This window comes from Anopheles stephensi, chromosome 2 (genome assembly GCF_013141755.1).
Source record: "Anopheles stephensi strain Indian chromosome 2, UCI_ANSTEP_V1.0, whole genome shotgun sequence".
NCBI lineage: Eukaryota > Metazoa > Arthropoda > Insecta > Diptera > Culicidae > Anopheles > Anopheles stephensi.
The window spans coordinates 82,372,745-82,400,520 of record NC_050202.1 but is presented as its reverse complement, the minus strand read 5'-3'; the positions used below and the strand labels follow the sequence as shown (position 1 = coordinate 82,400,520).

Genomic DNA, 27,776 nt, shown 5'->3' with positions numbered 1-27,776 from the left:
CTGTGACCTAAGCACCTGTGCGCGGCGTGTCATTTGATCCTAACGTTCGCTCGGGTCGTGAATGATTTCCCGCGTGTTTTTAAACCATCTAACAACGGTGGGCAGCCTCGTGTGGGATTTCGAGTGCCCAATAACCCGATCGGAAGTGAGTAGGACGATACGTCCTCACACACACATCGATCAAAGTGAAGCCACAATTCAATTGCAGTTGTGCCAGTGAGTGAAGTGAGGGAAGTGGATTCCGCATGCAAATCGATTTAATCGAAAGAGCCTTACCGCAGTAGTCGGAAAATTAGCTTCGCCCGACATTAGTTCCTGCAAGGATAATTGGTGGCATAAGCTGGTGGAAAGTAATTATTCAGCAATTCCAGCTGCACTCCGTTGCTCGGAAGATGGTGCAGCTTCCGGCCACAGTGAGCAGTGGTGTGAAATCTCGGTGTGTTTAGAATATACAACTTCCTCTAGATTCGTGCGTGTGTGATTGTGCGTGGAATGGTTCTCGGAAATACTACATCGACCGTGCGTCTTGCCGTTCACGCTGTGCGCTGTCAAAGAATTTCCCCCTCGGGGGTCTGTTAAGTGTGGAATGGGCTCCATTCCAGTATGTGCCCGTGCGTGTGTGTGTGTGTGTGTGTGTGTTTTTGAGTGAATAAGTTACACTAAGCAAGCAAATTAATACCTCATCTTGGAGGTGGCTCCGCTCGGTTTGGCCCCGTCCCGCTCATTGGTTGAATGATTTTGTGCGCTCGCTGGTGAATTCGCTGCCGGTGAAGGCAGCCCTCTCTGGATGTACCTGGCAGCCGGATTACTTAACATCATGGATATCTCCCTACAGCATGAACATCTGCAGGAGTATCTTCAAAGTGCGGCCACCAATGGCAACATTACGGGTTCCTATCCCTACGGGCTAGCACCGAACGGATCGGCTCTATTCGCCGGGCTGGACAAGAACGGCACGGAGGTCACCATCACCGCACCAGGTAAGCTAGTGTCCAGTGCTAGACATTATGGGCGTCGGGCATGTAACATTTCACTCACGGTGCCATCAATCCTGAGTCTTGATGGGTTGCTGCGTGTACGATACGCCGTAATGACTGCTGCAGAGAGTCATAAAAGTCGGTGCCGAACCTTATCGGTGGTGCAGTACAATTATACAAGGAAGAATTTTAAATGGATGTCTCCTGAGCGTACCGAACAGCCGAGCTGGACAGCCAAATCTATACGGTTGCTTTAAATGGTCGCCCTACACCCGCCGGGGCAGATATCTGTGACCGGGTCTAGCAGCGATTGTAGACATTATAGTCTACAAGAGAACATAAATTATATGGCCTCGCTGGTTGGCAACAGCCGCTTTCTTCGCAAAAAGTTTACGCCGCTGGTACAGAACAATCGGAAGGAGCTCCCGTAAAGCGGTTGGTTACTAATTCGTTCGCTTAATAGCAGGAGGGAGAAAAGTTGCACGGTAAAGGTGAAACATGATAAAGTTTTGCTAGTTGCTAGCCGAAGCTGGTGTTTTCAGGGTGAAGTTGTAAAGCCGCGAAGGCTTGGCCACCGTTTTGTTGGGTTTCGTAAGTTGCTCAGAAGCTACACATTGCACGCTCACCGAGCTTTAAGTGTTTAAAGTATTAGTAAAGAATTTAAATCGTGAAATTTACCATACGTAACGCATTTAAACATAAGTGTTATCATTGGGTAATTTATGCGTATGAAATCATCCCATCAACGCTAGCCGATGGCTCGTTGCATTCCACGACCCTGTCAAATATCTATCATAATAAATTGAGCCTGCGAGTATCGGGCCCAGCAGGATGGAATCATTGTGGGTTTGATAGTTGATGCAAGGCTTCCCGCTGAAAGCGCGTGTATAGTACATTTCATCCATTAGCTCAGCAAACGTTTCATTAGGTTTACTGGTTTGCTACCTTATCAGTTAATTATGCGGCCATTGTACGCTAATTTATTCAATCCACAATACAACAGTTCAACACTCGAGCTAAACACGTAATGTGATGAGAGGAGATGATTACACATGATTAAATTTTGATTCTGTGAAATACATAAAAAGCTACACGATTCGGGCGTAACTTATTGAACTTGTTGAAATATAATGAATTATTGAAATTTAAATAAAAATATTAGATTTGTAGAATTACTATTACTGTTCTGCTCGAAATTAATACTTTTCTAAGAAATAAATTCAAATAAATTACATTGCATACGTTCAGGCGCTTTTCTATGCGAGTTGCATACTTTCGGGCTGAAATGTCCAAAAACATTTAAATGTGTGCGATTTTGATTGGAAACTGTTTCGGTTTATTGGCTTACAGCTTATCTGTCCCTTTGCAACAACCCCCCTTAGCTGGGACATATTGATATCGGCTAAGGGTAAAAGACTCGAGAAGGCCCCCCCCTGACAAAATTTGTAAGGCGCTGTAGGATTTACGCCTAAAGGTATACAATCCGCAGTACACGTTGCGAGAGCTTCACAGTGAGCTTTCAGTGTGCTTTCAGTGTGGTCAAAATTGGTTGAAGAAAGTCGAATAAAGTATTGTTATTATTTGATTAAAATCCCCTCTCCGCTAACCCTACCATTCATTTTGGGTTACAGGAGCTTCGTACTAGTTTTCAGTCGCACTAGGGGTGAACAATCGGGCCTAAAACATGCACGGCGTTCTCAGACGGTAACGGAACAGTAATTCGATGAATACTTGTTACCTTGCATTGATATTCAGCAAAGGAGGAAACATAAGAATATCATAATCTCAAACCACTTGTTACAATGTATTGTATCAAGTTCTAATCGCTGTCTATTAACAAAATTAAGGAACAATGCACAATGTTTACATCAAATGGGTTTTGACCATACAGAAATTCCACTGTACAACAAAAATGACAGGCCACAGTGCTGCACACAAAAGATTCTAGGGGGGGCCTTCTCGAGTCTTTTACCCGGCTAAGTGTTTATTGTGTCCTCTTATTACTAGAGACTACGCAAACAATCGGTTCGACAGGCGGGACGGTTCGCTCACCAACCATAGTGGAATGTATCTTAATGGCTTTCTAGATGCCTTCAGATCTAATTTTCATCGTCGTTTCACGCATAACCGGACGTAGCTGACGGAAGCTGTCACGCTACGGAAAGGCAGCCACTCTCTCTCTCGGTTGCCTTAATGGTTTGCTAGTTTAGAATCGAACCATCGTTACATGGCTCGGTATCTCGGCCGCTTTGGGTTAGCTCAGGGTGGGAATAAACTTACGGTATGTTCCGGGCTGACAGCTTAACTCTAGGGAAGGAGATGACTATGACGGGGGATCGCTTGAAAGCAGCAGATAAGAGAATCGTTTATGCAAAGCACCAGGACAGCAGCAAGATTATCGGGAACCTTTCGATGGCTGTGTTATCGCTTCGATAGCGAATCAATGTTAGGGACGAGGCTAGTGGGAAATTTATTTACATCGGTTTAGCTGTTAGCTGGCTTAGTAGCAGTAGCAGGGATTTGTAAAGTTCAGTCGAATTTCGACAGCGTAATTAAATTACAAATTTCAACAAACAAGACAGTTCGTTTTGTTCTCGGAACAAACCATCAAACCACTCCGGCAGGTGGCCATACATTTCCGTGGAAAAGCTTAATGCCGAGCAATTATCTACATTTATTATCTTTTCTCGCTACTGTTTGCGTTTATACTCATCAGTAAGTAACAAAAAACAGTTCACAGATATGCACTTCATAATGTGAAATAGGCACGTCTTTAACAGCAGCACGATCTCTTTTAGCTGGAATGCTTAGCTTCTGTCACGGTTATTAAACAGTCATAAATCATCAAGAGACCTTAAGCCCCCAGCTATTATGTCCCCCGCAACGCCGGAAGAGGCTATGAAATTAATAAGGAATATATTATAGACTATGTCGGGCTTTGCAAACCCAAACCCAATGTACGTCTTTTGGGAATATTCATTCCGGTTCGGGGCAAATCCTGCGTGCCCCAAGATTGCGCCATAAACTGCACCATCAATTGGTATTAGACGATACTTATCGTACGGGTGGAAAAAACTAGTCCACCAACGTTGCTCAGCACTACGCCCGGGGCGTTTTTTATTACCTACAACCATGCAGCGCTCCCACGGGTCCCATTCTGCTGCCGAACATCATCCTGAAAATGTATGGCGCTTTCCGCCAAAGAACAGCAGGTTCGGAAATAAAAAAAGGAACCCTCGCCAAAGCTCCTCAGCACGCTCGCACTGCACTATTCTAAAGCCATCGGTTGTCCCTCCCGCCCGCCTTGTACACAGCTCAGCACAGGTATGTGCCGACGAAAGATCCCGAAAGCTATGTCTGATTTGGGGCCCCGGGACAGCACTGCACGTTCGATGAAGACTTATGTTCAACCCATTACCCACGTCTCACACACGCACACAGATCGATCTTCTTGCTACATGCGTCCGGGTGCATTTATCATGCGGTATCGGGCAAAACTCGCAACACCAACTAACCACAGAACCCCTTTCACCACCGTTAGGCGAGCGACATGGGCCTTGGTTGGGTGCCTGCAAAGGTAGACAAGAGCAAGTTCCCATCGTACCCAGCACCGACCGAAGGTCCCAGCCGGAGGTGCTTTCGTGCGCTGCTTACAAGCGTGTATTTATCTTTTCATCGCAACCGCTACCCACCATCCAGGATTACCCGCCCCCCCAGACCCGGGCAGCAAAGTTTACACAGGATGTAATGAAACCTTTTTACGGTCCAGAACGATGGATCGGAACGGATACGCCACCGCCAGAGACAGCCACCATAAAACATATCAATAACACACACACACACACATACAGATGAAAATGAATGTCAACAACCCGTTGCTGGTTACTTATTTTATTTTTGGATTATTTATATTGGAACTGGAAGCTTTCGGTGCTCGCTCGGCCCAGCACCCGAATAAGCCGTGCGTTCTCCTTCACCCGTATGCTGCGAGTGAAGCCAAAGGTGTAAGAATAATTTCACTGCTTATCGGTTTGAACGCCGGTAAGGATAATAAATCTGCACCGTGAGGGCGTCTGTTCAGGCCGTCTCCACTCGGAAGCATGTTTAATTTTTATAGCAACACTGCTTGCGGCTGCCGGTTGAATGGATGAATCAGCTAGGAACGCCGATGACAGGAAGTGTGTTCCCACTTGGAACTTGTCCAATTTTTCGTGAGGCCGTGCTCGTGAGGTAGTTTTTTTTTTCGTACTTAACGTTCACGCGCGGTACGTGCCTTTTGGGAGCGTGAATTTTCGGTGAAGATGAAGTGCGAGATGGTACGATAAATAGAATTAATTTACACCTCCATTACAAGGGGTAATTTATTTTTAAAGGGTTCATTTCCGCCATTCCGGTGAGTGTGTGGGTTATTTTGCGAAAGCAAAAAAAAACCGTAAAAGGAACCGTAAAACCCGGAAAACCCGGTGTGTAAGGATAATTTATGACTGGTAGAAAAATAGAAAATATATTCTAAATTAAATAAGGCTTTCGCCTGAATGTATGCAATTTGTCATAAACGGTCATTTTTAAAACTTGCATACTTTCAGGGGTAGAAAATGTGTACAAAATAGTCCTTTAGCCATTTTGAACGGCAAAAACAAAAATTGCAATACAACTCACCAACAATAACCTATTGATTAAAACACACTTCCATTTTCTACTGCTTTCATCCTCTTAACGCTCAGATGCATGCTAATGAACCCATTTCCCCAATTGTTGTGGATGCCATTTGCACAAAGAGGAAGCTAAAGCCTGCCCCTCGTTTTCACTCCCATTAAAAGTATTCGCATTAGTATTAAATTGTTTCATCGACAAAAATGATGGTGAGCAAGAAGAAAAATACGAAACTCGGTGCGTGATGAAACATTGCCATCAATGCTTGTTCTTTTCCACCGCACAGACAGCTGTGGACGCCCCCCTTTTTTTTTTTTGGCCAACAGCTGTACATACAATACATTAGCAAATTTTTAGCCTCCGGAAGAACGAGCTTTTTCCAAAGTCCTTTACAAATTTTGCAATTAAAATGACTAGCAAAGACGCACCAGATTTGCTTCGATGATGATGATGGTGCCTGGGAGCGCAAAAGCTCGAAAAGAACAAATTAAATGCAAAGAAATTAGCACCGGCAGGCATTTTAGGATGGATTTTCCGTTTTCTCCCAATGAATTGTGTGTGTTACTCATAATTGAGTCTAGTAGCTCTTGATTCACACTTTTGTTTGTGGTGTATGTGAGCGCTTTCTCACGTTCCCGCCGTAAAGCATTGCGAGTTAATACCTATAAATAGGTAAGATTTATTCGCGGGAACGTACAACGATCCTCATCCCTTCGCCGGGATGAGCGGTACCGCTTTAATGTTTGCCATTAAAAGATTAAAGCAACAAAGACCGTCTTCAGCAAGGCCGTGTTAATGTTTACCGAAAGGACGCAAACCACCAGTGCAAACACTGCATCAATGTTTAATAGAACCATTCCCACACGGCACAATGGGTCAGCGTAACGACTTTAACGAAGTGTCCATGCATGTGTCCAGCCATCTTTTCCGGGTAGCCATTCTGCACCATGAACGGCGGAAACCACACCAACTGACCGCAGGACCACACGAGAAAAAAAAAGGTCAAAGGAACTGGCCATCACAGAAAATGGCATTATATTTACCTTTTCGCTACCGAACAGGCTTTCATCCCACGCGGGTTTTTGTACAGCCCGAAGGACCTTCCGCTCGACACGGCTGAACTTTGGAGTTGGATTGTAATTTACAGAGCACAGCAGACAACAACAAAAATGTTTATGGAATGGTAAATTGTTGTTTGAAAAATTCACATTTGGCTTTTCAGTGGCGAAGGTGATGTACACACACACACACACACAGATACACACGTACTGGGAAAAGACGAAACTTTTTTCGTCCGTTAATGATAACGATATGGTTGAAGGTTTTCCCGACACCGATACGAACGAGTTTTCGTGCACTGTACCAAAATTAACCACATCACAAAGGGGGCTTTTTTTGTGTTGTTTTTTTGAAGCTTTCCATTTCGTTGTTCCGTTCAAGGTGCGATTGCTTTGTCTTTCGGTTACAAAACAGCCCAAGCACTGTGAAAGCATCACTCTCGGGAATACAAAGGATTTACATTCAACCGGATGGACTGCTCTTCTTTCTGTAGAGACCCATCGAAAAATGTATGCTTGCACCCTGTTTGCCCTAACAAAAGGGCCCATGCTTAAATATTTTTCTCCCGAACGCAGTTAGGGTTAATAAAGCACTTCTTCTACTTACTGTTGTTACAAAGCGTGCAATTGAATTTCTGTATCGTCCCAGTGTGAAGTTTTAAAAGCAAAACATATAACCCCAGCCGCAATCCAAAAGCAGGCGCTGCATATTGCATACTACTAGGCGCATTTCCTGCCAGCTACGATCGCCACTTCATAGACTTCCCATTGCGTTGCTGACGGTTGGTTAGAAAAATTACAATTACACTTGCTGCTCGGCTGCTTTCCATGCGGCCGACAGGTAGCCAGATTACCACTCACTGTGGACAACTTGCACAACCGTAAAATTATTTGCCCGCACGCCCGATAGCTGTGGCTAATGGTGGTGGAAAATCCATTTACGATGTGATGTGAAAGTTGCTCCATGCAGCTAGTAGCTGTTGACTTCAAAGCTTCGCCCAATTTATTTTGCGCTTTTTTCTACCCCGGGGACAAGGGGGTTCTAATCCTTTTACTGATCCACTTACAGCGGTAGGTCTTCTTTTTGCTGTGGATCGCTTGCCGGCCGATGACATGGACCGGGCGGGTTAATATGAGCTAAGTAAGAGCAAGAACGTGCAGGATCGAGTTCCAAAGTGATATGGTGAATAGCCCGTTGGTTGACTGCTCACACTGCCCAAGTTTGCCAGTATCCGGTATCCGCACGTGGTGTGGCTGAGCGCAGTATCTGTTCGCGAGCTCTTCTATTTCGACGATGTCTAAACATGTTATCACATCAAGCGATGACTCCGTGTGTGTGTGTGTGTTTTCCCCCTTGTCAAGAAGGCAACTCTCAAGTATGACGTTCAACATTTTCGAAGCGTCCCGGTACCGTCTGAACCCTTTTTCCCAGCTGCAAGAAGCATGTGAGTAAGGTGAAGAGTCTCGTATGTGCGAGTTCCAGAACAAACTTATAGGCAGTGTGTTTTGGATATGTAATTTCCTTTCTTTCTGTTGCTTGATATACACACACACGCATACAAAAAATGACTCCCCTTCTCGCTGAAAAGGGCTGCTCTAAAGGGTTAAGATAAAAGATACAGTTTTTGTGCCAGTGCCATGAACATATGTCCCTCCGGGGTATAGCCGGTAGCCGACCGGCTGTCTTTACCCTTTACTCGAACCAAAATTAACATCGTTTTTTCAGTGACGCCGGTGACAACTTGTTCGTTGTCGCTGTCTCTGTCAGAACGATGCTTTACGTCGACGCTCGTACGACAGGTGGAACCGAGACACGTCAGTACTGGTTAAAATTAACAACCATTACGTTCAAAGCACGTGAAGTACGTTTGTTCGGTTGGCAAGTGCCCAATCAATAATTCCTCAAACAATGATCTGCGTCATTTGTTTTCAGATGATCTACACACGAATCGAATTTAATGTTTCCTTGTCGCTTCTTAAGCGATAGGCAAACAGCGAGGGCATAAATCGAAACATGATTTAACACACCGTCCAACCAGCAGCATACGCCCGTCATCAATCAAGTCCCACACTCAGACGCACACCAGATTAAGGGCGTAATGTACGCAGCAAGCGACGTACAATTTAATCTATTGAAACTCTTCATAAATTATTACAAAACGAAAACCATTCCACTCGAGCTTGCTGCTCTCAAAAGATGCTGCGTGTACGAACGAGCAGCAGAAGATCGCTTCGGAAATTCTATCACTCACCGAACACAGAACGAAGCGTTCGAGTGTTGGAGCCGCGTGTAAATGATTGATTTAGAGCCCACGAGATCGGTAGATGAAATACAAATATTAGTTTTCGGCAACAGTTTACCAAACCGGCGCACAGGGTCGGTATTTGTTTAGTCTACCGAGATAAACGATTGCTTCACGTGAATCGATTCGGCGCTGCTAGCTCGAAACAAAAGTTCATTAAAAATTTGAAAAAAAACGTTCTTCCAAGCGGTGTGTTTTTCTACAAATACAATTTCTATAAACAAGGTAAAGCATTTAAACAACACATGCGAGGTGAATTGAGTGTTCGTATTGAGGTTGTGCTGCATCTTGCATAAATCTAGGCGTTGTGCGTAAGTGTGATTTCAAATTTATTCGCCTCAATCAACCTCGCCATGCAGCTTGATCCAGCGTTTGATAAAATAAGTATCTTAAAATTAAAGCACCGTCACGGAATGGTCTGTTTTCGAGCTGATAAAAAAAAAATCCGTACATTCGACCAACTATAAGCATTCGCCCAAAAGTTTAATCCCCTTCCGGTAGTTGGAATAAAAGGAGGGAAAAAAATCCTATTATCGCACCGTAACGATCTCCATCTGTCGTGGTCTTTTCCATTTTATCCGGCAAGGAATCCGGTAAAAAAATCCACCAGCCAGATTATTTAATCGCTAGAAAAATTATCTCTCTCGGCGAACGAAAAAGAATTAAAAAAAAGCAGAAGCTTTGTCCTCGGTCGCGGATCGTCCTACGGACCGCCGGTAACCGGGGGTGACACATTGAACATTCCGCATGTGTTGCTGGGTCACATTATGTGCAGGCGACAAACAAATTAAGTACCGGGCATTCCCGGTAGAATTGCGAATGCGGGCCACCGGCAGCAGTAGCACACAATTCAGCTGTTAATTAAATATCCATCCCTATGGTGTGGTTAGATTAGCCGATCGCAGATATCGCACTGAAACATGGCCATTTTGTTCGTCGCATACTGGTCCTGCTGGACCTTAATTCTGCTTCTGGTGGTGGAATGCAAAAAAAATGTGCTGATTACAATTAGCAGACCATGTTATCGACCGTAGGGGGATCGTTCATTAAACAAAAACATATTGATGCTGGGTAACATGTGAAGGGACTGATACAAACATATCGTAATTACTACGCACAGAGAGTTTTTGCCAATTTTGAACCTTAATTCCCGTTACCGTAAATAGAAACTCATTTCATCCTTGGAATCCCACATTCAAACGTGTATTTATATACACACGTTTCTGATGAGTTTTGGCAACTCGTGCCCCAAGAAGATAACAACATCGATTAGCAGCAGAACCAATTTAGTCGCTCCGAGTGTGTCGCGCGCTGGCTCGTAAATCTCGTCGTAATTTCCAACGCATTAATTTAGTGGTTCATTGCGATGCATCAAACCCGGTCCAGAGCAGCCGCAAAACGGTGCACAACAGTGGGCAGCTAGTTGCACGTTCTGGGCAACCTGGTCGAACGAGCGTAAAGTGTAAAACTAATTCACCAAAGTGTCGAGCGCAAAGGGTTCGCACTAAATAATGCTGTCCGAAGCCAGCCCGGACACATTCGCGATTATCGTGTGGGTTGCAGTTGGTGTCCTAGCTGGCTGGCACTGTGTCGGCCATTCGGCCAGTCAGCATCACGGTTGTGATGCACACGCGATGCGAAGGACAATAAATTCACCCGCCCCACAGTTTGGCACGCGATATTTGCAGAGATTCTCGATCACGAACACGCGGTTTCGAGGTGCGGTGTGGACGCGTTGGTTCCATGCCAAACAAAACAGGCAAGCGATTAGTTTCCCTGGCTTGCTCGGTACAATGGTCCATTTTGAACAGAATGTATGCAACGGTTCTGAAATTGACACCTAAACTCGTTAGTGATCGTGTTGGGCCTTTTCCGGTGCGGCGTTGGCACGCGAAAGCTAGAACTTTATCTATGTGTAATTAAAATCACCTGGAACATGGCGATGGCTATTAAATGACGAGCAGTATGAATATGCAACGAATCTACTAAATCGTTTAACTGTGTAGGTTGGTAGTGTAAAATTTCCTGTTTTTTAAATTAGAAATGGAAAAAAGGACGTTTACATATTTTACAAACGCTAGCAATGCGCATTGCCTAACTTTAGGGGAATTGCATACTTTCAGGCGTAAAATCTCTTAGTATATGAAAACCTAATGAAAACGTGCTTATTTTACATAAAGCAGTTATTTTAAACATAAACAGTTGGGAAAAACATAAAACGATGATATAAAGCAATTATTTCTCAAGCTCTACTGAACACACAGTCCTTGAGAAATAATTGAATTTGCCCATACCATTTCTTTGTGTCAATAGTTGTACCCTGGTTCGTAAATCGTAATTCGATCCTATTTGATATTTCCCTGTTCAAATGTTAAATGCTCAGAACGTACGAGCGCTGGGTACGGCGTGTTGTCCTTTGATGTTCAACACAATAAGTACAACTTTCATCTTATCTTAAAATTGCTTCGCCAAGTACAAATGTACCCGGATGTGTTGCTAAGACGATGCTAACTTTTGGCGCCCGCTTCCTACCGTAAATTAGGCAAAGCCAGCAAGTACCAGGAAGTAAGTTTTAGTCGCTTTGCCGACAGAAATTTGCGTTGAAGTAGAAACGCAAAAAAAAACAAAAAGAACCACCGACCAACAATCCAACCAACAGTGCAGATTTGCCATGGGAAAAGAAAAGTTAAATGATTTATCCACGAACGGGGACGAGAATTAATCGTTGAATCTCGGCAAAGCGCTCGCTCGCTGAGTGCTCTTAAACTCCCTGCGGGGCGAAACAAATGTTTTGCCCATACTTGCCGCTGCTGCTTGTTGTTTGTGTGCTTGTTGAAAATGGAAAGTTGAACAATTTCAAGCGTCCTGGTCCGGGAAACCGATCCAATATTAATCGTTCAAAGAACAAAACATCGATCAAAAGCCGAATTGTCGTGGTGGACTGCCTGTCAAATTTGTTCGCATTATCTATGCTTAAGTTTTCTTTTCCCCTAAATTGAAACCGAAAAGCACTTGCACGCTCTGGCGCTTCCTAGCGCTCCAGTGGGAAGCGTTTGCGTTGCGTGGCTTCGGCCTGTGTGGTTCGAAAACCACCACTAATGCACCTAGGTGTACGAAATTTATCTTTAATATATCTACCGGCTGGACAGTTTATCAGGCGGAAAAACAGACGCTCTAAGCACGTGCAAAAGTACTAAACAAAGTTAAGGTTTTATGTTGCTCTACATAATTGAAAGGAAAAGGAAGAAGTACAGTGCAGCACCAAACCATCATGGGCACGTAATTTACTACCCATAATCGGCAGCGTTTCACTGCGTACGCGGGCATTTTCGTTCCGGGCCGGTGCATGAATCTGCTTTATACTTTCCTCCGAGTTTAATTTCTTTCTCTACCCACTCATCACATTTCTTGGATGACAGTGGAGCTTCGGCGAAAGAGAAAAAACAAACCGACATTCCACAACCCCGTCAATCCGCCGACAAGGACGACAAAGATTCCTTACGCACGTGTAGGGCTGGTGGGAAAAGAAAACTTTCCGTCTCCGTTTCGCAAGCCGTTGCTCTTTTCGCGTCCCTTTGATGAAAACCATTTTCTTCGCCAGAATGTGTGTGGCGCCCCCCCTACGCCCGAGCTTCCGAACCCGCTGGCCGTGGAGAGTAACGCGCGTGCACCAGCAAACAACTCGTTCCCGCGCGAAAGCTTTGATTCGTGGGCGCATTAGCGCAACCGACGCAAGACAAATAAAACCCAAACTTTCCATTTACCTTCTTGATTAGAAAACCCATCAATGGGAGCGCGGCCGTTTGGCGAGTGAAAACCGATCACGTGGCGTTCATTCAAAATTGACAGCTTTTCAGAGAAGGCAGGGAAGCAAACAAAAACAAAACAAAAAAGAATTTTCTCTGAAGGTAACGCAAGCGAAGGAGTAACATTAAGCACCGCTAAACCTCAATCCCGGGCACACTCGGAACGGTGTGCCTCGATCGGCTCGATAATGCTAAAGTATGATCGGCAGGATAAAGTTGTGAATTTCTGCTGTTGATCTAGAGATATTAATACATTTTCGCTGATTAAAGTTTATCCCGTGTTCGTGATAGATTTCATGCCTGTCAACAATTTGGAAGACAATGTTGACGTTCCACCAACGCCATCTTCATTCTTGCTCGCGGTGAGATGCTGTCGTGAGGAGTTAGAATAATAGGTATACTTTTGCTGACGAAAGGGCTTTTAGAAGCAAAAACACCGGCGCTTTTGTTACAGAACGACGTGTCAAGTGGACATCTCTTCTATTAAATTTCAACCTCCCAGGAGGAACACTTTATACCCACAGCGCCACAGCTTTTGCACTGTGCAATCAAGTCAGTGTGACACTAACTATCTCCAGTGTGCTGACGCCCTGCAAACCGACCAAGCTCGAAAAGCATAACTTTCGCTCTAGCAAAGTTTGTGTTCCCGACCCGTTTAGTGTTTGCTGACAGGATGTTTGCAAAAGAGAGAGAGAGATTATTAAAAAAGTGAGTACACTCGCAAGAAACTTCCATTAATTTCGGGTGAAAACTATTCGGCTATGACTAAAGTTTAGTCCGTTCTTGCTCTCTCTCTTTTTTCATCGGATCGTACGTTTCAACTCGCTCGAGAACGTGTTTGAAAAGTTTTCAAAATTTGAACAATCGACCGTAATATCTGAATCGAGAGCTTGTGCTTTTTGCCTAACTTTAGGCGTGTCATGCTGTGCTTGCTGCGTTGGTGCGAACTGCTCCTAAATGTATGCAAACGGAAGATAGAGTGTTATGAAGTCGAAAATTTGAAGCCAATTTTAAACAAACAGCAAAAACAGACGGACAAACATCCTGTCATAAATAGTTGGTTTCGTTGGTCATTTATCAAACCGGACTCGCTCGCTCGTTCCATTTTAACAGATGCGTGTTCATTTTTCAATTTAACCCATGCCTAACGCCAAATGGTGATGGGAATGAGGTTGGCTTTCAAACACCAGTCCAACAAATCGCACAGATTTTATCATTCATTCCACAGAAACACACCTTTTCACCAAAGACTCATATGGAAAAGCCACTTTTTGCGTATAGAACGCCAGGAGCAATGTCTGTTTGCAACTAAAGCAACGACCCACTGCACACTGAATATAATTGCCCCTTCGCTTCATCAAGCCTTGATGTCGTACAAACGTTCTCAAGCCATAAACCAATTAAATGTTTGCACAGCGCACCATGAATCAAGCCAGCCGCATGGGAAACGATAAGCAAAATCAGTGCTGGTTTCTTTGCCATCTGTTAGACCGGTGCCAAGATTTACGAGGTGGCGAAAGGCAAATAACGACTCTGAAATCGAAAGACTAATAGCATTTGCCCGGTTCGGATGTCGCTTTGTCTTTCTCGTTCTTCGCTCTACCACTATGTGGGGAAAGTTGGCACGCAAAGTTGTACCCGCAGAACGTTTGCTTGCGTTGCGTACTGCCGACGAAGCATTCAATTATGCAAATCTCATCAATGACTATGGAAATCTGCTCTTTTCTTAGCTGTTTCCTGCACATAAATCAAGACAAAAGACGCACCGGTCCAGGAGTGAAACAGTGCTAATTGGAACACGCAGCTGATCAAGGTAATGAGCTATTCTGCGTTGTGAATTGGTTTGTCTATGGAAAGAAACCAGATAGCAATAAAAATTTGTACTTCATTTTCAACTACCTTGGAGCTGGGAATAAACAAACATTTCTTTTCCAGAACCAGAAAAAAGCTTTGTTATTAGAGATTTTGGCTCAAAACGATTCATGAAATGGAAAATAAATTCCCAACTCGAGGGTGAGAAAAACAGACCTGTCCGGCTGGGTTGCTACGTATTCCATTACTTCGTTCTAGTGTTTGCCCACGCCAACAACACAGTAATTGGTTTCCAATTGAACGCCCATCCATCGGACAGTGCTGCTTAAGCTGCCCCGTGTGACGTACGACGAGCGTACGGGATTTTCCAACTATTGCCCCTGGTCTACCGAGCCTACCGAGACACGATTCAATCTTGGTGGACAATTTTATAAATAAAAATAAATTACATTCACGTCACAGAAAAACGACACAACTCAACGGAAGACCGCAACGCACAAAGAACTGCTGACAAATTCTTCCCCTCATTCTTCGATGTGATTATTTATGGAATTTACGTTGTGCAAACCGCGTTTTCAAAATAAAAACCCCAGCTGATAGATATGGCAGACGGTGGCAAACGCGGTGCTGTGATAGTTGCATACCTTTAGGCGCCATACACAGTTCTCACCAAGCGATGGATGGTGGACAAATAGCACGACGTATTACGACTGTTCTGACAGCTTGTTAGCTATTTTTAACAAGACACTGTTGTCCATCAGCACATTTATTCTTATTGCGCTTTTATCACAGATCTTCGCAAAAAACGTTCCACGTTCCGGCAGTCCCACAACAAATAATGTAAATTGGTAGTGCAAAGAGGAATGAAAATTGTTTCATCAACCGACTACCGATTCTTTTCAATTTCAATCAAACACGTGCGACCGTATCGTGCCGAAGCCAAACCCAAACCGTTGCCATCGTCGTCAAGGTGTGTTACTGCGATTGTTTCTATAGTGAATTCAAATTTCGTTTTTTTTTTGTTTACATACACGCTTCAAACATGCTACCACCTGGTGAAGTGGTTTCAATCACAGCGCCGAAAGCTGTCCTGCTATTGAAGCTTAAAGTACAGGTTGTTTGGGAGAGGAAGAAAAAAGATATTCGATCGAAAAGGTTTTCAGAAGAAATAATCGTTACAGCGAGCTCGGTACTTCAAATATTTTCCCTTTTTTACGCTTTGGTCAATGTCAACACAACATGCTTGCTCTTTTCCTTTTCCTTTTTAAACCAAAAAAAAAACAAAACTTCCATTATCTTGCTCATTTTGTGCTTTGCAGCAAGGGATTTGTTGACAGTAAGCTTTTTTCACAATGATTGGCTTTCGCTCCGATTACTCGGTTCGTTTGGGAGTTGGGGGGGAGGTTGAGGGGGGGGGGGGGTGTATCACTAAAATCACACACGTGTCACCGTTCGCATCATGCCCCACGCAAGCTCCGAAAGGTCAACTAGTGTTATGGAGAAGCATTTAACATTCTACTTTGACACATTTTGTTCTTGTGTCCTTATGCAACCGTGTGATGCATGGAACGATACAATCAATGAAGTCATACGAGCAACAATCAGGGAGACATTGTTGAAATTTGAAGACATAAGACCAGGAATAGTTCGGCTTCAACGAACTCATGGTACGAGATGTGTCAGTGTGTGGAATAGCAAATGGGCAGCCTTTATTGTGTGCCTTTCGATATAGTTTGCAGCGGAGGTGATTCACCCTCTGGACAATCACCAGCCAGTCATGCACGCAATACGGAGAAACAGATCAAAGTCCTTAAACAAGCAGGACAAATCGCAGTTAACGTCTGTACGATCGTGCTGTCAAGGATACCAACGACCGGTTGCTTGCAGTGCAAATTGCATACTGTTAGGGGCAAGCCAGTCTGTTCGTTTCTATTTTTAATTGGTAAATAATTCTGAATTAAACATTTGTTCAACGAAATGTGAGACGAAATGTACACTCTTTCTCTGTGTGTATAAATATTTCCATCTTGTCCCAAGGCCGTGCTCTGTACCAGCTACAAAGACATCTCAAACAATACGTTTAGCTTAAGATATCCTTTTTAGTGCTTTGTGGCTCGGTGGTAAATCCGATCGAAGCTTACCACCAACCCGTACGTTCACGTGGTTTAGCGTTCCTGCAGCGTGTTTGAGAGTAGCTGTTTCAAACGAACAAACAATACCGCCTCCTTAGGACGCGACCGCCTGCTTCCCACCGGATGCTGGATGTGGTAAACATGCGATTGCTTGCTGGCTACCATGCATCCGGTCCCACGGCCTCAAAGTCAACAATGTTATAAGCTGTAACCAATCCGCTCTAGTTACTTAGTCGGTTTGTTCCAAGCGGTCCAAGCAACCGGAGAATCCAGCTGCAACAGTTTAAGCTGCCGCTGTACACCGAAAAGGCATATTTATCTCACCATTCTTCGTATTCGTTCCTCTCACCCGCTACAGGACACACCGACTCCACCGTGGCCGTCATAATCGTGTACTGCGTCCTATTTGTGATAGCGGCCGGCGGCAATCTGTCGGTTGTCATAACACTGTTCCGCTCCAGGCGCCATCGACGTTCGCGTGTCAGCCTCATGATCTGCCATCTGGCGGTGGCCGACCTAATGGTCGCGTTCATCATGATTCCACTAGAGGTAAGTGAAAGTTTATGGGTTCCCGCCTGCAATCAACCGATTGGTTATGATGGAGGGTACTGTACGACCGCCGCGAATCACAGCGGCACGATGCAAAACCGCAACATGCCTTCGAAATTACATTATCCCGTACACATGCGGAGCTTCCGCCATCCAATCCGCCTATGAAAGGGGATGTAAGGTCCCTTTTTAATTTGCACCGTAAAATGATGCTTCAACGTGGACTTTCATTTCGACTGAAGTCCTGACATTCTATCCACCATTGTTGAAGGCAGTTTCATTTCATACACTTTGAATGAATTATCAGTGCTAAATATACTGTTCCTAGTCGAACATTCTGACAGCAATTTTCTAGTAGCGCCATCTATGAGCAAACAGCAAACACAATCCCACCCAATCCTTCCAACACCTTGCACCACCATTCAATTATCTTTAACCTTGAGAATCACGATCGCTTTACCGGGAATGCTCATCGAAACGGAAAACCGTTGTTACCGTTCACTGCATAATCGGTTGTGCAATAAATAAATTGATATTGTGTTGACATATGCTCCAGCACGGACGGGAGATGGCGTGTTGTTGTTTGCTTGTGGTTTTGCTATTCATTATCATCCTGGCAGCATGACGAAACTGAAGCGGTATTATTTTTCTTTCAGTGTCTGTTTCTCATCGCCATTGCTGATACGCCTTCGTAGATAGTTAGCCACAAACGTTTGAACAACTTAAGTAGATGTAGGTTATACTCGAATTGTGTTTACTTAAAACGATTCCAGATGTGATGATGTGATCATTCAGTATCACTAGATTATATCAAAAACATTTGATTGAATTTCTCTTGATTCTTGCATTTATCCCGAAACACCACCCCCCCCCCCCCCCCCCCCCCAAAAGCTGTACGCTCGTGCACTTCAATTGATAGTTGAATGGTTTTTGATGATGCAGCGTTCCGCTACGATTATTTGATTGCCATTTGCTTCCTTTTACAAAGACTGCACTAGTTTTGCCACACTCGCCGACAACCGACGGCATTGGTTGTGTGTGAGCTGTGTGGCGGATAAAATTGCATTTCCTTGTCAAATATTTACTCAGCTTCTGCAAACGTTTGCTGGCGGAATGTCAATTTAGGCAAATGGATCCTACAGCTTTTGTATCGGGCTGAATAATGCACCTAGAGCTGATGTGCATCTTTGCTTCGATTTTCCCACTAATAGATTGGAATAATGAAACAGGGAGGGTAAATACCTTTTCCAACGAATTAATGCTGTACAGCACGGCATGGAATTTCCTGTGGATACCTATGTATGTTGGTAATAAATTTCTTTGGAATTTTCTACCATCACAAAACAGATCTTGTTAAGTCGCTGCAGAATTTAAGGCTCTCAGATTGCATTTCTCGAATGCATCTGGTTAGCTTTACGCATATCCGCTTCCCACATTCCCCCCCTTTCAGTTGAAGCCTTTTTGCTCGTTAAGCTACAATAATGCTCCACGTCGTTGCAGGTTGGCTGGCGCATCACGGTGCAGTGGCATGCCGGGAACGTTGCCTGCAAGGTGTTCCTGTTCATGCGCGCCTTCTGCCTGTATCTTAGCTCGAACGTGCTGGTGTGCGTGTCGCTCGACCGCTGCTTTGCTGTGATATATCCGTTGCGCGTGTCGGATGCCCGGAAGCGCGGCAAAATTATGCTCGGCGGCGCTTGGTTCATCGCGTTCGTCAATGCGATGCCACAGGTAAGTGACAATGTTAATTAAATTTTACCTGATCCTCGCACTGAAACTCGGCAAAGCCAGAGAGCAAAAAACAAATCAGGAACAAAAGAAAAAGAGTATTATGGCCAATTCTTTTCATCTACTTCCGGTACGGGCGAGCGTTACAAGATTATTAAGATTATCTGGTACATCATGAAAGAGACTCATTCTTGTTCCCGGTACGGGATGGAAGGTTTCAACCGTTTGATTAACTGTAAAAAAAAGTAGGTGCTCACTTTTATTACTTACTTCCGGCACGCCTTTACAATCCGTCCACCCATTTAACACGCTTCAAACGTTTCCATTATCCTTACATCCTTAACGACGGCTGCGTTCGCTTCACCTACACTCCATTTGCTATTTTTACACCTGTTGCGCTATTTCTATTCACGGGCTCGATCCATCTGCCATCGAGCCCGGTTTCCATACGGACTGTCACTTTACGGCGAGCAAATCCTACCTACATGCACATCAATCATACACACTTTTCCAGGAAAATATTTATTTTCATTTGATATACTTTATGTGATTTGCTTCGAGGAACTGCATACTACCCACCAATACAATAGCAGCAATCGATATGATCGCATGTGACATGTGACGTTTTTTTTCTGCTTCCGGTTCCGTCGAAGATTATGAAGCTTTCCGAAGAAGTGTTTTTTGTGGAACTGAAAGAGGTTCAATTTTCTTGATACTTTAATACGCCCATTTGGTTGATCGAACAGCGAGTTTATGCAATTTCAGCGAAAGGAAGTTAAATTATTGGAGCTCAAACTTTTCCTTTTATTACTTTCGAAATTAATTTAATGCGCTCTGTGTGCGCCTTTTGGTAGGCAATGCGCACTGCATCTATTTAGAACGTCCTGGTTTCTGATGTTACGACGACCTGTTGGTGCTAACAAAAATTCATTTTATTTTTAAACTCGACGCAATAATCTTGACTGGTAGTTATTCTGCAGCTCTCTATCCGTGAAATTAAGAAACACAAAAACTGGGTCGAATTTCATAGTGCATTAGGAACAGTCTCGTTAGGCGAAACATTCGCAACAAACGAATTTACAAAAAGATCACCTGAACTGCTCTCCCATCAGCGCACTTTCATTGCGTAAACTAATCAAACTTTATGAGCAAACACCGTTAATGGGTAGCTGTCGCATAATAAAACATTGCCCGGCTGTCTGATTAAAAAATGCGAAAATAAAATGCGTGCCCACACGAGTCCGCCGCGCACCGAATCGCCCAGAAGAATCCAATTAAACTTCGCTCGGACATGTTGTGCGCTGCCCATTCTGAAAAGGTTCCCCGTGTCATGAAACGTGCGCGCCCGGTTAAGTAATTAAAAAACTTTCCGAATGCCAATTTATTTAACTCATTATCTCAATAGTACTTCACCGCCGACGCGCACTGGAATGCGGAATGGTGGCAAACAGTTTCGGGCACCGACCGAGGCTGCTGACAATTGTCGCTGAGCGCCAACGGCGAAAAAGGATTCAAATTTTTGCGCCATATTTCCATTTCTTTTTGCTTCGGCTCGTGATCAGGAAGGGCAGGCCGGAGATAAAACATAACCGCCGAACCGCAAGTACGCATCTTGGCTAACAGGGACTTACCCGAACCGGTGGTGTCTCTACTGAGAGAGGACCGCACCCCATCGAAATTGAAATGCTTCCCACAGTAGCACGACGGATGTATCCGTTATTATTGGAGCTTATGCTGTGTCTTTGCTAATGGGCACACTGTTGTCCTTGTACCGAGCAACATGTCTAATGCGATGTGTCCTACGCCCGCAATCCCTGTCCGACCGGCGTAGAACAATCTTGAAGACTTGAAACGACAGACAAATATAAATGAATCTTGCTCGAATGAATCTCCCTGTCGCCAACTGCCGATTGTTAGAATGGTTCACCCGCATTGTCCTTCCATTCACCACTTCCACCCGGAGCGCGGGAGAAAGTCCTTCATCATCAAGGACTGGAATAAGATTTTTGGTCCTGCAGCAACATGTACGTGCCGTCTCGGTCGTCGGTTGTGCGTTTCCGCAAACAAAGCAAATGAAGATTGTGTTCTGCCCAGCATTTCGTGCCAGAAGCTCGGGTTTTTATATTCACTCTCCTGCGTATCCCATCTGGCGTACATATCCTTGGCCGATAAATCCTTGATTCTGGTTGGGGAGGCTAATTTCGTGCGCCAGGCCTTTTTCCCCGGTTCCCTGCTTCCGAGGTGAATGGCTTTCATTGGATTTTTCCCCGGTTTTTTTTTTTTTTGGTTTTGCTTCTCCAGAGTATCATCTTCCGCGTACAGCAACATCCGCAAGTGCCGGGGTTTACGCAGTGCGTCACCTTCGGATTCTTCGCTACGCCGGGCCTCGAGACGGCCTACAACCTGTTCTGCGTGATAGCCATGTACTTCCTGCCGCTGATGATCATCAGTGGCGCCTACACTGTGATCCTGTGCGAAATCTCCAACCGGTCGCGGGAAAAGGGTAAGTCATACAACGAGTAACACCTCCTCCCCTCATACACACACACACACACACGCAGACATTCACATTCGTTGAGAACGGGACAACATACTTGTCCTTTTTGGTTTGCTGCCGGCCCGAGTGCCGCGGCGTCTCATCCGATACCGAACTAAATTCGATGCGGATGAAACACGACCTGTGCGTGAAGTGTACTTAATGCCACAACGCACCTTTTAGCATGAAACAAACATGGACAGTGCTTCAATCGAGTGGTTGGCTCGAGCAGTCTTCGGCTGCGAAAAAGCCCGCACATACGCACACTCTCCCATATTACTGCAATGTTTAATTGCCCATTCTTATGGCGAAATCGTTTAGTGGGCAAAAAATCTCATTAATTAGTTCGCTTTCTCGGTATTCGCTCGTAACATTTCTCAATAAGCTAGTAACGTGATATCAATCACACCATCGCATTAATAGCATTCCATTCCGAAAAGCGGATATTGTTCATTTTTTAACGTTCGTCGAGTTAACTTGAGGTGAACTGTTCTGCAGAATGCATACAGGCTCATTGGCTTTTGTTGTTTTTTTTTTTGTGGCTTGTAAGGCCTGTCGGTATGCAATTTTAATTGTATTATCCTAATTATTAGAAGCAGTAAACTCATAAAAAATGTCTACAAAATAAAAATATAATTTTATTACTTTCTTGAAGCTTTCAAGAGACGTTTGATTCGAAATCCATTCGTCAAATGGAGCTTTTATGCGGTTAGGTGACTTGCATATTGCATACTTTTAGGATTATTCACAAAAACACTCTTTACGCACTTCATGGCATTTCTATGACGCCTGTGGGTATGCAATTCTCAGCCCAAATCGTAATGTTGATCTGAGTCTTCCAGTTCTGCGTAGTAATGAACACATCCAAGCTAAGAAACGCATTTTTGAACCCTCTTTCCTGTTTCCCATACCATGTGCAGGGACGGGCGATTCCACGTCTACTGGTCCAATGCGACTCCGATGCAGTGACCTGACGCACATCGAACGGGCCCGTCAGCGTACGCTGCGCCTCACCATCACCATTGTGGTTGTGTTTGTCTGGTGCTGGACACCGTACGTCGTCATGACTCTCTGGTAAGTACGTTCACGCAGGTTCAACCAGCATTACCTGGAAATGGTCCCATTACTTTGTGAAGGTATAGCTACAAGCGCCGCTGAATCACTGCCCTCTCCCTTACAGGTACATGTTTGATCGGGAAAGCGCGGCAAAGGTGGACGTGGCCGTACAGGACGGACTGTTTCTGATGGCCGTCTCGAACTCGTGCATGAACCCGCTGGTGTACGGTTCGTACGCGATGAAATGTCGACTGCCCTGTCGGCGCCGCAACACGCTCGGTGGCGCCCAAACACCTAACGCAGCTCAGCGCCGATCCACAGGTACGTACCGGTCGTGGTCGTAGTCTGCATGTGAGTGCACGTGTTTTTGCTTCGTGTTCGTGTGAATCGAGCTGAAAGCTTGTTTATTTCAACTGTACCCTACCCTGTTTGCCAGACAGCAGCAGCAGGGAACTGTTCGAAAAAGTAAACCTCAGATCTGCATGTTGCATTCACGAAAAACATCCTGTGGGCCATTATCTCTCGGCTAGTAGTTAATGGGTGGGATAGTAACTGCATGACATACGTAGCGGGAGTAGTAAACAGGGGAAAGTTGTTTTCCCGCCAAAAAGGGTAAATGGGTTCTTTCGGAAATGCTCACGCATCATCAGTATGCACTTCGCTGTGGTATGTTGATGCCAGAGAAAACCTTTGATTGAGTCAACGGAATGGCATTAATAATCGTAGATAAAAACGACGGTGACGGTAAAAGGCTGAAAATAAACTTATTCTGGTTATACAATGCATGTATTGCATAGATTTAGACGTAATTGTAGTTTTTACGGCCTACTTAGATTAGACAACGTGTAGTAAAACCGTGTTTATTAACACGACTGTATTTTGTATTTTAATCGCCAAATAGTTGAGTCTGCTTTACTTAGTTTTCCTCCTCTATCAAAACAAACAAAACCTCCGCACAAAGCCCCTCTTTGCTGTTTCTCTTCCGTAGCTATCAGAACCTCTAGCGCTCCAGCTCGGTTTTTCGCAACCATTCCATCCACTAATCTGCTTGCATACGAAGTAGTACAGTAGATTTCGCATGATTGCATGATTTCGTTCTTATCGCCTCCGCGGCGAGATAAATAGCGCTTTCCGTCAAACTGTGTTTCGTCCTAATCTGCATCCACAAATCGAATCGAATTAGTTAGCGTTCGATGAGCATTGCGATTTGCATTTAGACCGATGTTTTAGACGTGTCCAAACAAAGTACAACATTGAAAACATTGCCCACCATTCCGCCCGTTCCTGTCCGCGCGCCCGTGTGTGGCGCTGCTCCCCACCCTACGTTCCACCCTACTTTCAGATGCCGTCTCGGGGATCATTGGACCGCACTCGGATCGGCTGACCGGACGGGATAATAAGGATGAGCTGCTGGTAGCGGACCAACGAAGCATAACGATGAACCACCTCAACCAAAACGGTACCATTGCACTGCTACAACCGACAGGTACTTCGGCAACCGAATCCGTTCGTCCAACACCACGGCCACGCCACAGAAACGTGCACCTTCACAATGCACCAGGCGCCTCCATCCGGCTGCACCTGTGAGCTACTGGGCGTCTCCATCGTACTGCTCGTACTGTTGGGGCGTTTGGCACGAAAAGCTATCAGCTGAAAATAATGCCCGATGCTGATGATGATATTGTGTGACATTCATCATTCTTTGACAAGTGTGGCACGTGTGGTTGGAATTATGAGTGGATTTGCTTATGACCGTTTAAAATGTGCCGATACACGAGAGCGCAAACTAACGCTGTTGATTCATTGATAATCTACACAGCTGCGAATCATGCTAATTTTGGTGCCACATAATTGGCATTCTATGCGCCTGTACACTTTTGGAGAACTGAAGGGTTAAATTTAACGTCATACCTTGTAGCCCGGCACACAATTCCTGCTACTTATTAGCGATTAAACCGGTCGATTGAAATATCCTGCAAAAGAGTTGTTCGTAATGAAGTGTGATTACCAGGAATGAATGTAAAACTTGCTTTCGTAACACCTGAGTGGGAACAAACTATTTGCTAAACCCAACTAATTTAACTGATTCGGAAAATTTGTCAAATATATTCTTCGCAATCCGTCTCGCACTTTAATCCAACCAACAATATTCCATCTTTACTGCCCCACTACTCAAACGGCCACGAATTAGCCGCTGTTTCGAGTTTTGTGCAATATGTTCCCAACAGGAACTCCCAACAGGGAACCAACTCCTTCTGCCCATCAACCCACTCCACTTCGCACAAAATCAATCTACCGAAAGTAAACGACTGTAACTGACTGCGTCCTTTCCGTCTTATTTTGCTTTGTTTATTTCCTCCCACCGGGTTTTTTTTGCGCGCGCCGGGCAAAACACATTTACGGCTTCAGCATCTCTACTCCGCTCGACTGGCGGGGGCACGGGGGGTGGAGCTGGTGGTGCGGGTGGCGTCGGTACGAGCGGGGTAATTGCCGGTGGCTCCGGGCTGGCTACGACGGCAACGACCCGTTTCTACAATCGCATCAGCACTGGCAACAACAACAGTAACGCCAACACCAACAACTATCACGGCAACATTACCAAACACACGCTGGTGACGGGAGGCAAGGTGGGGTCGGGCACATCGTTGGGAGCTGTAGGCAACCATCGAAAGGGTGGCGGAAAGGAGGTAAGTGTTCTCTTCCTGCTATGAGGGTGTGTGTGTATGTGTGTGATTACTGATCATCCAGCCGTTGATGATCGGAATTGATTGAGTTAAGATGGCCCCTATTGGTTTCTTCCTGGCTGTCAGCACTTTTCCTAGTACAGTTACACTTGCCCAAACAAGCCGCCACTGTCTTGGGGCGGTTTGCGTTCTTCGATTGCTAATTTTACCACCGTGCGTAAAGACGTGTGACGTACGATTTTCCCTTCGAACGGAGCGAAGTGATTGCTGTCAGCGTGAAACATCTCGGAGCGCTCTTTTCCCTTTTCGCGTTGAATCACCGTCATTCAACGTGCCAAAATATTGCCAAACGAAGCTTCAGCAAACCCCGTCACGTGTAGCTGAAACAACAAGCGCTGGAAACCTTTTGACGCGTTCCTTGCACTTACTTAATGACATCACCGAGTAAATGAGCGTTCGTGAGACGTTAAGGAGTTTAGAACTTAATTTCGCAAAAGAAGTATGAAATTACTTAAGAACCAGTCGTCCTGTGCACGTAAATGTCAAACGGCGTGCTTGGTTGAAAATATTCTTAAATTAATTAAAAGGGTCTCCCACACAGTCTTAATGGGAGTAGTTGATGTTGGCACCGAGTAGAACTTTCGAAACTAAGAAGAGTGTTTGTTTAACATACTGTTGAGAGGATATCACGTATCAAAACTCCCTTGAATGTTGCTCAGGTCGCTTTTCAAATCTATTTTCGGCCTAAAGTACTTCGTCGATCGTAATATAAATCAGGTCTCAATGAGCTTTTCAAAATGAATTCTAGCTTAACATTTTCACCACCATCTTGAAGTGTTGAAGTCTCTTCGAACTGCAAAATTCCGTTATATGATTGCAAAGTTCTACAACTGTCTTGTAATATTCCACTATTCGATTGGAAACATCTCTTCTGAGCCTGTAACTAATCAGAACATCTATTCTCTCTCTTGAAACTTTGGTTGGAGTCGTAATCCCACTACACTGCATAATTATGTTTTCCCCTTGACCAAAAACAGTTTCACTCGCTCGGTATGGTCGAATCTGCTCCCTGTGCAGTGTGAAAAAGCTGTTCATGATTTATTTTTCCCCGGATCAGAAATTCAGCAAAAATTCTTAAAACACATCCTGATTGAAAAAACCACCGACAACCTACTAGCACCTTTTAACTAGCTCCATTCAAACGAATTCCGTCACGTGGCTTTCATTCCGAAAGATGAAAGGGGAACCGGTTTCAATTTGTGTGTTAATTTTGCTGGCCGCCATTCGCCATTCGACTATGATTGGAATCAGCTTTTGGGGGAAAAGTAGTCCTCCAACCGGCGGCGGTTAGCGCCGTAACTGTCCAGCCCAACCACCTCTAACCGGTGCTAAATTACCATAACTATCACGGTCACGTATCGCTAACGCTTGCCTTTACGCGCTTTTTTTTTTGTTATTCCCTCCCATCACCCACCAAGCATAACTCCCGGATGGCGTACTGGACCGGTAGCAGTGGGAAAGGATGCCAGCCAAGCTTCAGCAAGTTCGCCCAGCTGTCGGACGACCACTCGGTGATGCTGTCCAGACCGTCGTTCTATTCCGACCCGACGCCTCACGAGCTCGACTCGTCGGTTGAGTGTGGATTGACGCGCAGCCTGGACACTGGCGGTTGGCGATGATGATCACAGCGCTGTTGGTGAGCCACGCCACACTACTACGACTCGCTGGCAATCGCAACGGTTGTAATGGTACGCAACGGGCTCATTAAAACCATCGATGCACGCCATCAGCAACGCTCGCTGCCGTCGCGTGTGGACGAAGTTTGAGAGGCGGGTGAACCGGGCGAGCGTGAATTTAGCGTCCATAAAGCGTTAACAGATGATAAAGAAATTTTCAATTTAAACCCAATTCTCATTACAACCATACATATGTATTACGTGGACAAGAATCGTGTGCGTGTGCTTTGGTTTCATGCAAAGGGCGAAGCGCAAATTGAAGTGAGCTGAAGGTAGCTTTGTGAACCGTGACTTGTGATGAGTGAAAATCTTGATACAAAACTTACTGTTAAGAAAGAAGCGAATGGATTGCGACGTCCAGGGCGAGCGCCGCTAGGGCAGAGATATTTATATACATTTGCACCGAAATGGAAGTGCGTATTTTTTCTTACCATAGCTCCTAGTTTAGTCAATGTACAAAACGAAAACAAACTCGATGGAAATCTGATGAGTGAAATTTAAATCAAACCCACTAGATAATTAACTTGGCGAGCTGACACCCCGGCAACATCATTAAATTGTAATCCAATGTATTACGCAATTAGTTCGTTTTGTGTGCAGCAGCAGCAGCAGCAGCAACAACAACAACTGGGGCGTGTGGCCAGGTGTACTATTCAATACAATGTCGTTCAAAATTGTCGCAAGGAAGGTGAAGGAAAGCGAGAGAGAGAGAGACGAGAAATTCCGATAAATAAAAGGAAAATTTAAAT

At 44.8% G+C, this 27,776-nt stretch overlaps 1 protein-coding gene across 2 annotated transcripts; it reads left to right on the top strand.

Moving 5' to 3' along the window:
• Positions 1-27,776, top strand: LOC118505666 (gonadotropin-releasing hormone II receptor-like). Of its 2 annotated transcripts, none has more exons than XM_036041793.1 (9): positions 1-980; positions 17,100-17,290; positions 18,791-19,018; positions 21,317-21,518; positions 22,472-22,625; positions 22,732-22,928; positions 23,950-24,066; positions 25,017-25,294; positions 26,770-27,776. In XM_036041793.1, exons 1-9 carry the CDS (start codon positions 788-790, stop codon positions 26,968-26,970), a joined length of 1,761 nt encoding a protein of 586 aa, XP_035897686.1. In that variant the 5' UTR covers positions 1-787; the 3' UTR covers positions 26,971-27,776. The 2 variants fall into 2 exon arrangements, with proteins under 2 accessions (XP_035897686.1, XP_035897685.1); XM_036041792.1 differs by having other exon boundaries at positions 23,950-24,093.

Coding starts and splice junctions, on each gene's coding strand:
- LOC118505666 (XM_036041792.1), top strand. CDS start 788: ATGTACCTGGCAGCCGGATTACTTAACATCATGGATATCTCCCTACAG. Junction 19,019..21,316: donor TCGTCAATGCGATGCCACAG/GTAAGTGACAAT, acceptor TTGCTTCTCCAG/AGTATCATCTTCCGCGTACA. Junction 22,626..22,731: donor TACGTCGTCATGACTCTCTG/GTAAGTACGTTC, acceptor TCTCCCTTACAG/GTACATGTTTGATCGGGAAA.